At 52.7% G+C, this 16705-nt stretch overlaps 7 protein-coding genes across 7 annotated transcripts; 4 read left to right on the top strand and 3 right to left on the bottom strand.

Moving 5' to 3' along the window:
• Positions 1 to 293: 293 nt before the first annotated feature.
• On the top strand, positions 294 to 2607 carry ICL2_3 (mitochondrial 2-methylisocitrate lyase). Its single transcript, XM_007815005.2, has 2 exons — positions 294 to 1029; positions 1091 to 2607. The coding sequence occupies exons 1-2, from the start codon at positions 618 to 620 to the stop codon at positions 2482 to 2484; spliced, it is 1806 nt and encodes a 601-aa protein (XP_007813196.2). The 5' UTR covers positions 294 to 617; the 3' UTR covers positions 2485 to 2607.
• Positions 2608 to 2612: 5 nt separating this feature from the next.
• On the bottom strand, positions 2613 to 4183 carry J3458_021097 (putative secondary metabolism biosynthetic enzyme). The gene is made up of 4 exons (XM_007815006.2): positions 3973 to 4183; positions 3742 to 3817; positions 3531 to 3669; positions 2613 to 3440 (listed from the first exon to the last, which is right to left on the bottom strand). The coding sequence occupies exons 2-4, from the start codon at positions 3786 to 3788 to the stop codon at positions 2787 to 2789; spliced, it is 840 nt and encodes a 279-aa protein (XP_007813197.1). The 5' UTR covers positions 3789 to 3817; positions 3973 to 4183; the 3' UTR covers positions 2613 to 2786.
• An 878-nt stretch (positions 4184 to 5061) lies between these two features.
• On the top strand, positions 5062 to 7736 carry J3458_021096 (uncharacterized protein). Its single transcript, XM_066122397.1, has 3 exons — positions 5062 to 5875; positions 5938 to 6919; positions 6978 to 7736. Exons 1-3 carry the CDS (start codon positions 5383 to 5385, stop codon positions 7006 to 7008), a joined length of 1506 nt encoding a protein of 501 aa, XP_065972651.1. The 5' UTR covers positions 5062 to 5382; the 3' UTR covers positions 7009 to 7736.
• A 1240-nt stretch (positions 7737 to 8976) lies between these two features.
• J3458_021095 (uncharacterized protein) lies at positions 8977 to 9945 on the top strand (the record flags this gene model as incomplete). The annotated part of the gene is made up of 1 exon (XM_007815008.2): positions 8977 to 9945. The coding sequence occupies one exon, from the start codon at positions 8977 to 8979 to the stop codon at positions 9943 to 9945; it is 969 nt and encodes a 322-aa protein (XP_007813199.2).
• An 872-nt stretch (positions 9946 to 10817) lies between these two features.
• J3458_021094 (putative secondary metabolism biosynthetic enzyme) lies at positions 10818 to 12314 on the bottom strand (the record flags this gene model as incomplete). The annotated part of the gene is made up of 1 exon (XM_066122396.1): positions 10818 to 12314. The coding sequence occupies one exon, from the start codon at positions 12312 to 12314 to the stop codon at positions 10818 to 10820; it is 1497 nt and encodes a 498-aa protein (XP_065972650.1).
• A 33-nt stretch (positions 12315 to 12347) lies between these two features.
• Positions 12348 to 14339, bottom strand: J3458_021093 (putative NRPS-like protein biosynthetic cluster; the record flags this gene model as incomplete). The annotated part of the gene is made up of 1 exon (XM_007815009.2): positions 12348 to 14339. The coding sequence occupies one exon, from the start codon at positions 14337 to 14339 to the stop codon at positions 12348 to 12350; it is 1992 nt and encodes a 663-aa protein (XP_007813200.2).
• Positions 14340 to 14859: 520 nt separating this feature from the next.
• On the top strand, positions 14860 to 16492 carry ALD2_8 (mitochondrial aldehyde dehydrogenase; the record flags this gene model as incomplete). The annotated part of the gene is made up of 3 exons (XM_066122395.1): positions 14860 to 15005; positions 15058 to 15257; positions 15318 to 16492. 3 exons carry the CDS (start codon positions 14860 to 14862, stop codon positions 16490 to 16492), a joined length of 1521 nt encoding a protein of 506 aa, XP_065972649.1.
• Positions 16493 to 16705: the final 213 nt, after the last annotated feature.

Below are 16705 nucleotides of genomic sequence, written 5' to 3'. Positions count from 1 at the left end.
CTGACCAAAAGGTTATGCCGAGACACCTGGTGGTGACCGCATACCGGACGCATATGCAGCCATATCGCTCCTTCCCCGCCAACCACGAGCCAGACCTCAAGGCGAGCATGTCGAGACAGCCGAGGAAAGCCGTGGGGCCCCGGTCCAACGGTTCGTTGCCAGGCCGTGAATGGCCAATCAGGTGCCGGGTCATCTTTTTTGCCCTGTGATTTCGGGGTAAGCTTTGGGGAAGGCGCTCCAACTGGCTGCTCGGCCAGTGGGTTTCATCATGGCAACCATGGGCACGAGTAGTGGTTTGCTCCTGCCTGGATTTGAGCCGGCAAGCCGTTGCCACACATTTTGTTCCTCCAGTCCGCCACTCTCTGCCACAGCTCTTAAGCCGTATCAGGCGTGATAGCCGGCCGGACTGAGCTCGGCGTTGCATGCACCACCATTCGGTTTCGCCCGCATTCCGAGCCATTCCAAAACCTATCATCAACTGCTTATTCTGCGTTCGGGCGTCAGTACAAGCGACAGTGTTTCGGCATTCTTCTTCGGAGATTGCTTAAAGGTAGCTGGTTCTCCAACCTCCAACCTTCCAGCCACTCCTTTGACGTCCCTTGGCCATCATCGTTACTATGATGCGAAACGTTGCAACCAGAGCCGCCAGGCGAGTCTTGCCCACCATCAGGCCCCGAACGACCCAGTACCGCTCAACAGCTATACGTGCGATTTCTACAACCGCCGTCATGTCTGCCCCGGCTGGCAATCCCTTTTCGCACGCAATTCCCGCTGCCGACTCGTTCCAGCTGCTGCCCGAATCGCAAAAGACTGGTGAGGCCGAGGATGCCTTGTACGAGGCCCAGATCAAGGAAGTTGAGGCGTGGTGGTCTTCTCCTCGGTATTCTGGAATCAAGCGACCTTATAGCGCTGCAGACGTCGTCACCAAGCGAGGCTCCCAGAAGATCTCATACCCCAGTTCTGTCATGGCCGCCAAGCTGTTCAATTTGGTCCAAGAGCGCCAGGCCAAGGGCGAGCCGATCCATACAAGTAAGTCTTGGTAAATGCATCAATTGAACCTGCAGGCACAAATTTACTAACCAACGCATAGTGGGTGCTATCGATCCCATCCAAATGACACAGCAAGCTGCTCACCAGGAAGTCTTGTACATCTCTGGCTGGGCCTGCTCGTCCCTGCTCACCACCACCAACGAAGTGTCTCCCGACTTTGGCGACTATCCCTACAATACAGTCCCCAACCAAGTCCAGCGTCTGGCCAAAGCCCAGAGCATGCATGACCGCAAGCAGTGGGATGCTCGTCGCAAAATGACTTCCGAAGAGCGTGCCAAGACCCCGTACATCGACTATCTCCGGCCCATCATTGCCGATGGTGACACTGGCCATGGGGGGCTGTCTGCTATCTTGAAGCTTGCCAAGCTGTTTGCCGAGAATGGTGCCGCTGCTGTGCACTTTGAGGATCAACTCCACGGTGGCAAGAAGTGTGGCCATCTTGCTGGCAAAGTCATCGTCCCCATTGGCGAACACATCAACCGACTCAATGCTGCCCGATTCCAGTGGGACGTTATGGGATGTGAGAATTTGGTGATTGCCCGAACCGACTCCGAGTCCGGCAAGCTGCTTTCTTCCGCTATTGACGTCCGCGACCACGAGTTCATCTTGGGCGTCGCCGACCCATCCATTGAGCCACTTGCTGAGACAATCCAGTCCATGGAGGCCAAGGGAGCTTCTGGCTCCCAGATAGACATCTTTGAGGCCAAGTGGGTTAAGAACACCAAGCTCGTCACCTTCAACGAGGCTGCTGTTGCCCACATGCAAAAGGAGGGTGTCAGCCAGGAAAAGATTAACGAGTACCTGAATGCCACCGCCAAGGACCGTGATATGGGCATCACGCGCCGTCGTGCTTTGGCTTCTCACTACTCCAAGACCCCCGTCTACTTCAATTGGGACGTCCCCCGAACCCGCGAAGGATACTACCACTTCCGCGCTGGCATGGAGGCCGCTACCAAGCGTGCGCTGGCCTTTGCTCCTTATGCTGACCTTCTTTGGGTCGAGACTGGCGACCCCAATGTCGAGGTTGCTACCAAGCTCGGCCGCGCCGTGAGGGAACAGTACCCCAACAAGGGTCTTGTATATAACCTGTCCCCGTCATTCAACTGGATGGCACACGGCTTCACCCCCGAGACCCTCAAGTCCTTCATCTGGGACATTGCCAAGGAGGGCTTTGTTGTTCAGCTGGTTTCCCTGGCCGGACTGCACTCCACGGCAACCATTTCGTGCGAACTGGCGCGCAACTTCAAAACTGACGGCATGAAAGCGTATGTCGAGCTGGTTCAGCGACGCGAGAAGGACCTTGGGTGTGACGTATTAACGCACCAGAAGTGGAGTGGAGCCAGCTACATTGATGGCATTCTGGGAGCCATTCAGAGCGGCAGCTCGAGCAGCAGGAGCATGGGCGAAGGCAACACTGAGGGTCAGTTCAACTAGGGTGAACTTGGGCAAGGCAAATGAATAGGATGGGAGATGGGACAAGCATGGGTCGGAGTTTGTATTTCGGGTTGAATATACACCTTTTTTTGTAGAGCAAATACATGGGCTAAAGTGAATTTTATCATGCTTTGACAACTACGAAGTCCCCAGATGTGATGTGCCCCAGGCAAAGGCGCATTGATTATTAAGTATATGATTTTTTTTTTTTTCATAGGTCCGTTATCATAATTGAAGTAAAAGTTTCTATGTCTGTACTCAACCCCTCTCCCCCCTCTTCGCATTGACTTCCACTCACACTCTTACTCCAACGAGTTCTTGGAAGCATTGTTTTGGGGCGCGGCAGCAGCAGGACCCTCCGGGGTAACATAGGCCTTGGTCATGCCGCCGTCAACGACAAAGTCATGGCCATTCACAAAGCTAGCCTCGTCACTGGCCAGGAACACGACGGCATGGGCCTGCTCGACAGCCTCGCCGAAGCGACCCGTGGGGAAGTGCACCTCGCGACGGTGACGCTTGGCCTGGTCATCGCCGAGCCAGTCCTGCAGCAGCGGGGTGTTGAGCGGCGCGGGGCACAGGCTGTTGAACCTGAAGCCCTCGCGGGCGTGGACCATGGCCAGCTCGCGCGTCAAGGCCAGCACGGCGCCCTTGGACGCAGTGTAGGCGAGCTGGGGCGTGGCGGCGCCGACGAGGGCCACGACGGAGGCGGTGTTGATGATGCTGCCCTTGGTCTTTTTGTGGCGGCGCAGCGAGAGCACGGCGTGCTTGCAGCCGAACCACACGCCCTTGACATTGATGTTTTGCGTGAGGTCCCAGATCTCTTCGGGGGTGTTGACAGCGTCGTCGTCCTTGGCGTGCATGATGCCGGCGTTGTTGAAGATGATGTCGAGGCCGCCCCAGGGGTCGACGGATTCGACGAGGGCTTGAACATCGGATTCTTTGGAGACGTCACATTTCTGTAATGAACTGCTTTTAGTCTACCCCCTTTTTTGGTCCATTTTCCATTTTTGGTTGTTGGTGGCTGGGGGGATTAACATGGAGCGTACCTTTGTTTCAACCTTGGCAGAGGGAACGAGCTGCTTGACCTTGGCCAGGGCCTTTTCCAGAGCGGGCTCAGAAATGTCGGCCATGAGTACGTTGGCACCTTCTTTGGCGAAGAGGATGGTGGTTTCGAGGCCGATGCCACTGCAGGGTGTCAAGTCAGCAACGTGGGTTGATGCGAACGTGGTGGAAGGTGTAAAAAGAAGCTATACGCACCCAGCGGCACCGGTAATGACGGCGTTTTTACCAGCAAGACGACCCATTGTGATGATTGCGCGGATGGAAAGAAGGTCTGTTTGAAATATCGTGAGAAAGAAGGGAGGATAAGAATGAAATAAGGTAGTCGACTCGATGGAGCAAGAGGGGTTCCTTGGGTGTTGGTGGGGTTGGAGAGCTCTGCCAGCTCTTTGGTGTCACGATGGATGGCGGGGTTGATAAGAACCAGACCTATTAAGTATTTCTATCAACTACAGATGGATATCTTGGCTGAAGCACGTGCGGGGCCAAGGGCCTAGCTTACTGGCTTTACGATTTCCTGGAGCTGAGACACGCGGCACGCGTGATGAGCTTGAAAGGCGAGGCCCTGGGCCGCGGCGACGGTGTTGGACATTAACGGCCAAGGCGATGACGGACTACGCTGTACCGAGGTGAGGTCTGGTGTGTCGCGTTCCGACAGCGGCCCACCGAACGCTGCGTGACAGCTCTTCGGTTTGCCAACGTTGCATGCGGCATCGTGATTGGCTCGTCCGAGTTGTCGCCGTGGCTTCTCGGTGCGCGCACCGAACCGCGCTCTGCAGCCCGGCGGTCTTGTACCTGTTCTCTCATGTTCCGAAACTGCCAATTTGCATCCGCGAGATACAGTGGTTCGGCTTCGCATTGCCGTAGATTCCGCGTACAGAGCCTACCTTTGGCGAACCTGCATTCGTTCTAGAAGCTTGGAGTGATACCCTACCGCGGATTCTGTCACCGTCCCTGGCAGCACAGGTACCTGGCGTCGATGCGCGGGCCGCATTATCTGGCATTGCGTGGCAGCTGGGGGTACTGGGAGATTGAAAATAGGAAGGCCTCATTTCTGATGTATTTAACTACGTGTAATCGGTATTTTGAGAGGTCGATTTTGTATGTGAACAGAGAGATAGGTTAGCCGCGCTGGCTGTACTTGACAGCATGTTACCGTGAGGCAGGGCGCAGGTAATGACGATCCCTGGCAGAGCCGAACCTCAGACGGGAACAAACTGAGTACAATTGCACGGAAATTAGAACCGCGCTCAGTTACCACCGTCGAGAGTGCCGCTACGTCGCTTGGATGAACGCCCGCACCGGCATCAGCCAAGCTCATGTCCAATGTACGCAAGTCCAACCCCACGATCCAGAATCTGCGCGCTAAACAGGGCCGCCATCGGGTCTGGCCTTGGAAGCGCCACGCCAATCAAAACGTCGCAAACCCTTGCCGCACGCCCCGCAAGCCACTTCAATGTTTCCAACCCAAGAAAAAAAAAGTGATGACGATGCAGATTGGAGCAAAAGCTGCATGGCCTCCCGTATCGTGCCCGCCCATCTACAGAGACCTCGTGCCCAGTTTCTGATCTGCTCTTGGAAAGTTAAAAAAAAAAAAAACACCCTGTGACTGGAGACGTTGACCTCGGATCTTGGGAAACTTGGCGCTTCAAACTCGCGCGCGGCTTTCTCCATTGTGCGCAGCATTTCTCCCCCCACTTTGTTAAGCTGCAGCTTATCGTGATATGGCTTAAAACCATCGGGCTGCTTGCACCATCACATCACCAGCTCGACGCTGCAAACACCTGACTCACGTCTCTCTTTCATTGCCTCCCATTCCCCTCATTTCTTCTCATCTTCATGACAATCTGTCAACTACCACCTTCTGTGGCCCTCATCACTCGACGAAGCCTACTCATCCCCGGCACCACCATGGGGTCCCAAATCACCGCCTCCTCCCTCCCCCAGCTCCTCGAGCACGACACATGCGTCAAGCTGGCGGGCATCGACGTCGACGGCATCCTGCGAGGCAAGCTCGTCTCCAAGAAGAAGTTCCTGTCCATTGCTGAAGCAGGATTCGGCTTCTGCTCCGTCATTTTCGGCTGGGACATGCACGACCAGACCTACCTCAAGGAGCTCAAGGTGTCCAACGCCGAGAACGGCTACCGCGACATTCTGGCCATTCCCGACCTCTCCACCTTTCGCAGGGTGCCGTGGGAGAACAACGTGCCATTTTTCCTCGTCAACTTCTTCGACCCGGACACCAAGAAGCCCATTGCCCCATGTTCAAGGGGCCTGCTCAAGACGCAGCTGGACAAGGTCCACGCCAAGGGCTACGGAGCCATGGCTGGCGGTACGTTTTTTTTTGCGCAGAGTGACCACTTGGGACATGCTAACTAGAGTCCTTGACAAAAGCCGAATACGAATTCTACACGTTCCGCAACCCAAACAACGACTCGGCCTCCCCCGCCGCCTTCCTCCAGCAAAACCCGCCTCATCAACTGCCCTCCCTGACCGAGGGCATGTTCGGCTACTCGCTCAACCGCCCCGTCCACAACAAGGACTGGTACTACAACGTGTACAGCACGTGTGCCCGCTTCTCCTGCGACATCGAAGGCTGGCACACCGAGTCCGGGCCAGGCGTCTACGAAGCGGCCCTCGAGTTCGGCGAGGTGGCTGACATGGCCGATCGCGCCAGCCTGTTCAAGTACGTCGTCAAGAGCGTGGGCATCAAACACGGCATCACGCCGTGCTTCATGGCCAAGCCGAAACAGGGCCTTCCCGGAAATAGCGGCCACATGCACATCTCCATCGTCGACGGCGACGGCAAGAACCTGCTCGCCAGGGACACCATGGACCCTGACGCCAAGTGGAACGACATTGCGGCCCTGTCCGATCTGGGTCGGCACTTCCTGGCAGGTCTCCTCGAGGGCCTGCCGGACATCATGCCCATGCTGGCCCCGACGGTGAACTCGTACAAGCGGCTCGTCGAGAACTTTTGGGCGCCCGTCACTGTGTCGTGGGGGCTGGAGCACCGCGCCGCTTCTATTCGTCTTATTTCCCCGCCGACGTCCAAACCTGGCGCCACGAGGTTCGAGGTCCGGACGCCCGGGGCCGATTCAAATCCTCACTTTGTATTGGCCGCCATTCTGGGCTGTGGGTGGCGCGGCGTAGAGAAGAAGCTGGAGATTCCGTGCCCGCCGCTTGCCATGGGGCAAGATACAGGCGGTGCGGGCGACATGGGTGAGCGGCTGGCCAAGAGTCTCAAGGAGGCCACGGCGAGATTTATGAGAAAGGATAGCATCGCGAGGGAGATTTTCGGCGATGATTTCGTCGAACATTTTGGTGGCACCCGAGAGAACGAGGTGCGGTTGTTTGACGAGGCTGTTACGGATTGGTACGTATTCAACTCCTTGACGAACAAACACATTATATGAGGCGCTGATCAATTCTAGGGAAATGAAGCGTTACATTGAAACCGTCTAAGGGAGTGAGCGATGGGCAATGCCTAGTCAGTCATCACGATACCCCTGTTGGAATACATGTTGCATGTGTATATTTATGTTTTTATTCGCCATGGGCCATTGCTGCTATGCTGTTAGTCTATGATTGATGAATTATACGTTACGAGCACATCAAACTCGGGCAGTTGCCGTCTTCAGTCGTTTTTTGCGCTTCTGCTAACTCTCTTGGTTGCCGTGACGATTGTCCTACCGGCCATCAGCAAGCAAGCTTCGCTACACGGTTCTGTGCGCAGCGTAGCTCGACACGCCCGACGTAGTTCTCACTTACAGCTTGAGGGAGGATTTGGGTATTGAAAAAAGCTGCTCTTGCAAAACTATATTTGTCAATACTCTCGAGTCATATCCCGTCAAGCCACTTCTATGGAACAACATCAGAGAGCTGTTTACCAACACTTGTCTCGCAGTTAGTAACCTACTCTCAATGCCGCCCTCTACCTTATCCTAAATCAACTCACAAAGAGGTAAAACCTTCTGTATTGTTGGGACGAAGATCCGCACAAAAGCACCGGGTCGCAGGGGCGGAAAACTGATAACGCCAGTTTTTGCGCTTCAACACCTTCTGCGCTGCTGGAGAGGATAGATTGAGGCCCAAATATTGCCTCATTGCCAGATACGCGCGTGTGCGGTAACAGCACGGTGCTTGCAGACATGTGTAGCGTCCAGATGATGGGACGAAGTAGTGTAACGTCAGATACCGTTCAAGATTCGAGGTCAAACGAAACCGACCGGGACTACGGCTAGTGTATGACCTAACAAACCATCATGTCCAACAGGACCCCTTCACTCACACCCCCTACTGCCTTTGCAATATACGCTATCTCTGCGTCCAACTCTGTAGCACTACCAACCGCATCAGCTGCTGACATCGTACTGTGCAACGCCATTTTCTCAACTTGACCGCCACTCTGTCACGTCAGGCCTTTGGACCGGTGGCGTCGACAAAATCTACGCTTCTTCAAGCGATTTTTGGCAAAGTTCGATGCGAAGGTGGTGCCATATGCATCGTCGACCACCGAATCACCTGTTGCGCCCAGACACAATGGTGACGGAAGCAAAACTACCCCAAAAACCACCTGTGGCCTTGTTACTGTGTCATGTCTCGAATCCTGTTCCCTGAATCGTGACCTTGGCCGGTTACCGGATGGAGATGTGGCCTGGATCGCAAGTGGCGGCATTTGACAGTATACTGGGGAAACTAGGTAAAGTGGCCAGGAATACAGATTTTTTGAACACTCTTTGAAGGTGGCTGAGTGTTTAGAGTGCTCGGATCGACGGTTGTATTCGTGACTCACGATAGTATAAAGCCTTCTGCTGTTGCTTTGGTGGTGGTGATGGCTTACTCGCTAACTGAGAGCGATTATTAGTGCAGGCAACGTTTCGGAATTAAAGGCAACTGGATACTTTTGCCAAGATTTGTGCTTTTTGCTGCTGGTAGCGAGAGAACTACTCCGACAACTTGCGTTGGAGAGCCACGCTCTGCCGTGTACACAAAACGGTGCTCTCTTTTTGTTGCCGAGAGGCGAGTCTTTGGTCCAAGTCCAACAAGACCAGAGAGCTCCTTCCAGCCGCATATTGGGCACAACATAATGATGACTACCACAGTATGCAACCACTTCTGTAGCAATGACGGGTAGAGCAGCTGAGTCGCTAGTTGGGTAGCACAAGACGTTGTACAACACAACGACAGACTGACTAATATTGGATGAATCTGAGACAAACATTCTGAGGCAATATTTTGAAAACAGGATATTAACTCAAGTCCCTGGAAAGCCCCTTAGTCTTTTTTTTTTTTTTTTTTTTTTTTTTTTGTCGCGTCTTTTCTTCTTCACTGTCGCTGGTCTTGTGTAACGTCCTCTTTGCTTCCGGGAACCTCATCTGCGGCCTGGCTACGGATCCGCACGTCGTGCTTGTCGGCCGCGTCATAGCAGGCATGGGCGGTGCCGGCCAAAGGAGTATCGCCAACTTTCTGGGCTCTGACTTGATCCCGCTGCGCAAGAGAGGCATAGTTCAGGGCATTTCAAATGCGTTTTACGGATCCGGTGCTATGCTCGGCGGTGTTTTTGGCGGCATCCTCAACGACCACACTGCACTTGGCTGGAGATTGGCCTTCCTCATCCAGGTGCCTCTGGCCCTCCTCTTAGCAATCGCCGTTATAGTTCTCGTCAAAGTGCCCCCCAAGCAGTCCGAACAGTCGTATGTCGCACGTATCGACTTTCTTGGCGTCTTTATGGCTTCTTCATCTATTGTGCTGCTGCTTCTTGGTCTAAACTCCGGTGGAAACATGGTACCTTGGACACATCCCTTGCCCCTTACAGCTATCCCGCTTTCGCTATTCCTATTAACAGGCTTTGTTTGGTGGGAGCAAAGAACCCAACAGCCAATCATCCCGGTGAAGCTTGTGCTTGATCGAACCGTCCTCTCCTCTTGTTTGACCAGCTTTTTCTCCGACATAGTCCTCATGGCTGCACTCTTCTACGTACCCCTTTACCTCCAGGTGCTCGGCGAGTCGACTACCACCGCCGGCCTCAGGATTCTGTCATCCCCTGTTGGTGAATGTCTAGGAGCCCTTGGGTCGGGATATATTATGAAGCAGACCGGGCAGTATATTCGACTGGGCCCCCCTGGTCTGTCTGCCCTGACTCTTGGCACCGTATTGCTTGTACTCCAAAGCGAGAGGAGCCCGGCCTGGTTAACCAGTCTGGCATTCTTTTTCGTAGGAGCAGGCTACGGTGCCATGTTGACAACTACACAGATTCCGTCCATCGCTGCTGTTGACCACTCGCAACAAGCCGTTGTAATGTCTACCATTTGTGAGCCTCCACCCTTCCTCCAAAACTCTCAATCCAGCACTGCCTCGCTTTGGGGTAAGAGACTAGGTTTATACTTACATTTGTTGTAGATTTTATCCGGAGTATAGGTGCCACTATTGGAATAAGCACTGCATCCCTGGTGTACCAGAATATCTCTACCCGACAACTGTGGGCAAGATTCGGTAACAGGCACGACGCTGCTGAAGTCATTGGTCGTATTCGGGACAGCCTGACTGAGCTGAAACACTTGCCAGCGGAATGGTATGGTGGAGTGATGGCATCCTTCATGGAGGCATTTCGAGGCGTCTGGATAATGCTTCTTTGCTGCTCGGTCCTGGCACTCGTCAGCGTCTCACTGCTAAAGCAGCATCAACTTCATGCTACGCTAAGCAGGTGTTGAGGTAAAAGTTCCTTTGGGAAACATCGGGCACGGTATCCAGGAGTGGTCTTCCAACGTTCGTTTATTAGGTTGTCTACATCAATCCACCAGACCACGACGCGTGGTGGTAGGAGCATTTTTTTTTCTATATTATGTTATATTTCTAATGTAATTTTCATCTCGATTTCCATGAGGGGGAAAAGGAAAATTGTTCACCGCCTTTTAACAGCTGTTTTAATCCTTTTATATAACAAAATGCAGTATATCTCTAATCCATGCCAAGACGGGCTTTATTTCGTCTAATATGGGGAGCGGACGAAAGGAAGGTCTGCATCACATCCAAAGCACTCTTTATCCAAGGACCAACTTTTCTTCGTAGAGAAGATCGAAGCACACTTTTTCCCTGAATAGGCATGAGTCTGAAAGCAAGATGCCTTGAATGGCAAGCCTACCCTGGTGACGTATGAGATAGCCAGGCTCGGTTCATCTCCTCGACAACCATTCAACCCGCTAAAAACACTTGGTTCAACTCGTTTGCGGTCATTGCAGGCTTTTATCAAGCACTCACATCAATAGTGCATCTCAGTTCCAGTATGTCAACTTGGATCGACTTATTATGGGATGATGACGTCCGTCTGGGTTGCTTCCCATTGCTCTTCTTTTTGGCAAATGTTCTTCGTCGCCTGTGAGACCGTCATCAATGTCGTTGACCATATTCTTTTCATGCGGGTCTGAAGACTTCAAGATTGCCTCTTCCTTGAGTGGAAGGACAATGAAATGGATCTTGCAGAGATACTGTACACAGCGTCGTACCGCCGCTTCAACCTCGCCATGGGAACCGGAAGCTCCCATCGATCTAGCCCTGCCTTCTTCAGTCGATATTCCACAGGGATTACCAAGGCTGGGCCCCAAAAGCAGCTGAATACCCCACAAAGGGTGTGCTTCATTGTCTCGCTCAAGCTCAATCTGGGCTTGGCCTATCCACGAGTCCCAGTCCATTTGTTTAAGAGAAAGTTGAGCTTGTGACTGGACAGCATGCCAAAACATATCGACTGGCAAACCGCGGCTCATCTCATCGAATATCACAGTCGAGCTCGTTGTTCCATTGCCTCGAGAATCGTCAGCGCTGGAACTAGAGCAGTCACTGTGGCTAGAACTGGGCGGAGTCATGAGCTGGGGAGAAGCATTGGTTGCACCTTGTTGTGCTCTGTGAGCTATATGCCTTGCCACATAAGTGACCTCGGCTATATCCAACCAATATCCCGGGGGATCAGAAGGAAAGGAGCCCATGCGAATAGCGCCGGCGACCAACTTCCAGATGAAGTCGTCGGTGTTGGAGAGGCCAGTCGCCTGATCACCAACGATGTAGCCAGGTTTAATGACCGCAAAGGTGCGAGTCCTATTCGCTGGGTTCAGCTCTGCGCCGTGTCCGGAAGAAGACTGGACGTTTTCGTGGTATAGACGGCCCGCAGCTAATGTTAGTTGCTCCGACATATATTTGGTCTGGCTGTAACCTTCAGACTCATTTAGAGTCCGCAGATACTCTGCGTCTGACTGGCCCTGGCCTTTTTTAATGCCGCCAGAAATATAGATGAAGGCGCGGAGGTGCTGGGATTGAAGAGCAGCCTCTAGTAAATGGAATGTTGAGATGACATTTGCTCTTTCTAGGGCATCGAAGTCGGCGCTATAGTTAACAACAGCACCGTTATGAATGATGATATCAATATTCGAAATCTCAGCCCATTTGTCTTGTTCAAGTCCCAATCGTGGCTCGGCTAGGTTCCCTACCCATACCTCAATACGGCAGAACGCACTCTGCTGCCACCACCCTGCAGTAATTGCGACTCCACGAACCCGCTCTTCCGCAAGGCCGACGTCTGCTGCCCTTACTAGGACAATGACCTTGCTCACCCAGTGGCCGTTGAGCAGCTCGCCCAAGATATGTGTCCCCAGATACCCGGTCGCACCCGTCAGTAATACCTGGGAGCCCCGATTTCTCAGACAGGGAGCGGTTGGAAGACCCGCGGATACCATTCCAAGTCTTGTTACCCACGCCTTGAGAACAGTAGCTATGTCCATCCGCGGTTCAGCACCCGTCTGGCCACATTTGGGCTACCCCAGCAGTGTTGCAAGGTATTGAATCGTAGTCTCTCGGCGCAAGAGCTGTGGGACTTTGGTGGGCAAATCAAACTCTCTTGATAATGCCTTGGAGAGGAGGATGGCACTAAGAGAATCTCCGCCACATTCAAGGAAGCTTCTGTTTGTGTCAATCGCAGTCGTCTCCACCCCTAACACTTCCCCCCAAAGTCGCTGAAGCGCCGATTCCATGTCATTATGTGGTGGAGTATGATCTTCTCGTGAAAATAGACGGCATTTCAGCAAGTCATGGCTGGATATCTGCGATGCTAGAGAGTGCAGAAGCCTTCTGTCAACCTTTCCAGATGGAGTTAGGGGCACTTTCGACAATTCGAAATATAGTGACGGCACCATATACGCGGGCAGTGTGGTCCGCAATGCACCATCTATCCCTGACTGAATTTCCCGCAACGATGCGTGGGGAGCATAGATATCGACGCATGGGAGGGTTGTAGATTTGACTATACACTTCTGTGAAAAGCGAGGGGATCTAAGACTCAGTTGCCGGTCCACGTATAAAAAGCAGGAAACACTCAAACTGTCAGTGTCTCTGTTGGAATTTATCGGCTCAACGACTACGTCCATCACTCGAACGGGCGAATCTAGATCTCGTAACCGCAGATAATCCCAGATGCAAAACTCAACCGCGCTCAGATCGACACGCTGGCCTCGGATCTTGACCATGGTATCCTTACGGCCGATGTAGTCGAATGTCCAATCTTGGTTGTTTCGCACAAGATCTCCAGTTCTATATAACCTGCCTCGTCGGCCGGGAACACGGCCATGACCATGATTTAGCCATTCTGGATCAACAGAAAAGGCTGCCTCTGTTTGCTGCGGTGCGTTCAGATAGCCCAATGTCAGCATCGGACTCTCTACTAGCAACTCCCCCACCTCACCGAAACCACAGAGGACATCTGAATCCTCGGAACAAACGACCCAGCAGTTTCCCGGATACCGACAACTTATTTGCGAAGGTGCCCAATGCGCCTCAATCAAGGGTGCAAGGGCAACAATGGGACACTCCGAGGCTCCGTACCAACTGAATATGCACAGCCCCTTGTAGAACAAAGGGCGAATTCGGGATGTAAGTGCCTCGCCCGTGAGCACAATTGCTTTTATTGGAGTCGAGGCAACAGCTTCAGCCAGCACGGACATCATGACGGACGGGGTAGTGCAAATGTAATTTGCCTGCATCCTTTTGATGGCTTCGACGGGGCTGTCTATCCTCTCCGTCTCTGAAGGAATGCAAAGACACCCACCAGCTACCAGAGTCATGAAAATCTCATGTAGACTGATGTCGAATGAGAAGGACGAAAACTGAAATACCCGAGAGCCTTGGCCGAGCCGGAGGATTTGAGACCCGCACACGGCAGCGGTCGAGATGCATTCTGGGCCCAGCATCACACCTTTTGGCGATCCAGTGCTGCCTGATGTAAACACAACAGCCGCAACTTTTGCGGACATGGATATCCTCTGAGCCGGCTGCTCCGTATAACTCAGCGACTGGTCTTTGAGGCCTAGCCCATCCACAGGAAGGGCTGGTACCACAGTATTGACTTTTATTCTGACCTCAGATGTCGTGAGAATGCAAGGTGGATCCAGCATGTCTAGGATTATAGCGAGCCTAGCCGTTGGCGTATTGATGTCCAAAGGAGCTATTCCCCAGCCTCCAATCAAGGCCCCTAACATGGCTACTGGCACCCATTTTGACTTTTCCATCACGATTGGCAGCACCCTGCCGTGGTGTGGGCAGACATTTCGAGCCAAGTGGTCGGCTAGACTTGATGCCAAATGCATGAGTTGTCCGTAGCTGTAATCACCATCCCACGCCGTGATAGCTGGTTGGTTGCTCTGTGTGCCGGCTCGCAGGGCGATCAGCTCTTGAACGCTGGTAGAAGTGGCAGCAGGCACTTGGGAGTTCCGCGCCCATAGTTGGTCAAGTTGGGTTTTTGTGAGTGGCGGCATAGAGGTTTAAGGTTCAATAGCGAATATAACAGAGCATGGATGATGGTATTTTGGCCAGAATCTAACTTCTGCTCAGCGCTATTTTATTGGAAATGTAGCTCGGGAGACAGCCGAGAATCTGTTGGTAACTCCATGTTTCCTGGTTGGGAAAGAAATGTCGATTGCGTTTGGGTTAGGGTTGAAACCCACGGATATCTGAGTTGGCACCGGAGACCCACAGAAGCCGCGCGTGGGTCACTGAGCCCCACGGATTCTGTGGGTCTTTCTTGGCGCGGGCCGCGGGTGCTCCCGCTTTCCCCTTTCGTAATACGACTCCAAAGCATGTCACTTGTGATATCACCCAGGTGAAGAGAAAGAAGAATGGGGAAAACGCTTTCATCATGCATCCCCCAAGATTTCTAGATCCTCTTCTCCCACAATATCCACCATTTCTTCCAGACTTGGCGAATATTCTGCGCTCCAACTGTGGGAATCACTCCGACGAAAACCGCAGAGACTTATCGACGACCTCTCTAACAACATGACCACCAAGGACACATCGGAACCTTTGATTCAGGAACTTACCACGCCTAATGGTCATACTTACTATCAGCCCCTGGGATTATTCATCGACAACGAGTTTGTATCGGCGTCAACGACCACGCCCATTACTGCAATTGATCCCGCGTATGTGTACACCTGCATTTACCAAGACTTCTAGACTAATTTGCCATGATAGGACCGAAAAAACAATTGCGAATGTCCAATCAGCGACGTCAGATGATGTCGACCGAGCGGTGCAATGTGCGAAAAGAGCCTTGCACTGCGATTCGTGGAAACAGATTTCGGGCACAGAGCGAGGAAATCTTATAGCCAAACTAGCCTCTCTTATGGATGAGAAGAAGGAACTTCTGGCATCTGTTGTATCATGGGAAAATGGTGAGCCTCCTGCTTGGTAAAACAGCTCAGATTTTCTGGTGCTTCCGCTAACAGGCGCAGGCTTGCCCTACACTTCCGCTTTAGAGGAAGATGTCACAGGCTCAATCGAGACGATCCGATACTTTGGTGGATGGGCCGATAAAATCAACGGTCAAATCATTACCCCCTCGCCACAGAAGCTCGCATACACGATTCGCCAGCCCATTGGCGTCGTCGGGCAGATTATACCTTGGAACAGCCCCCTGATGATGGCTGGCTGGAAGCTTGGCCCTGCCCTCGCCTGCGGAAACACAGTGGTACTAAAAGCGGCAGAACAAACGCCCCTGAGTATCCTTCTGCTTGCTCAACTCATTGAACAGGCAGGGTTCCCTCCTGGGGTTGTGAACCTGATCAATGGTCGGGGCGAAGAAGCCGGGTCAGCACTAGTGCAGCATCCACTAGTCGACAAAATCGCCTTTACCGGATCCACCACGACTGCTCAGACGATAATGTCTCTGGCCTCTAAGACATTGAAGAATATAACTCTTGAAACCGGTGGCAAGTCCCCGTTTCTTGTGTTTCCCGATGCTGACATGGACCAAGCTGTAAAGTGGGCGCACTTGGGGATTATGGCATATTCGGGTCAGATATGCACTTCCACAAGCCGCATCCTGGTTCACCGAGACATATATCATGCATTTGTGGCGCGATTCCAACAGGCTGTGAATGAACGCTCCATAGTTGGGGGCCAATGGGACAAGGACTCCTTCCAGGGCCCGCAGGTTTCCAAGGCGCAATTTGACCGCGTTATTTCGTACATTGAGAAAGGAAAGAATGAAGGCGCAAAGCTACTCACGGGTGGCTCGGCGTGTCCTATTAACGGCAAGGGTTACTACGTCCAGCCGACCGTTTTTGTTGACGTCACGCCGTCCATGACTATCTACCGGGAGGAAATCTTTGGCCCAGTGGTAGTCATTTGTTCCTTCAAGGATGAAAAAGACGCCATTTCGCAGGCCAACGATACCATATATGGACTGGGAGCCTCTGTGTTTACATGTGATTTGGAAAGAGCCCACCGCGTGTCGGCAGAGATCGAAGCCGGTACGGTTTGGGTCAACAGTAGCCAAGACTGCGATTTCCGCATTCCTTTTGGGGGCGTAAAACAAAGCGGTATTGGTCGCGAGTTGGGTGAGGAAGGATTGGAGGCGTACAGTCAAGTCAAGGCCGTCCATATCAATATGGGAACAAGGTTGTAGACACAATCTGCCTGTAAAGAACGTCTAGATGGCCTCGGAAAGTTTTGTAAATAGACGCGCCAAATTTAGGTCCACCAATATTTTCCCCCCAGCGTAATGAATTTTTGATTCATATTTCACCGTGTTCTGCAAGCAAAATAGCGTCTCTTAGTGTCAACGACGAAGATGCCGTGCTTGCAATACCGGCCACTGACATAGAATAGTCTTTAAAGC

The sequence above is a fragment of the Metarhizium acridum genome (genome assembly GCF_019434415.1).
Source record: "Metarhizium acridum strain ARSEF 324 chromosome Unknown scaffold_577, whole genome shotgun sequence".
In the NCBI taxonomy this organism is placed as follows: Eukaryota; Fungi; Ascomycota; class Sordariomycetes; order Hypocreales; family Clavicipitaceae; genus Metarhizium; species Metarhizium acridum.
The sequence above is the reverse complement of the archived record's forward strand: the minus strand, read 5'-3'. Positions and strand labels throughout refer to the sequence as shown.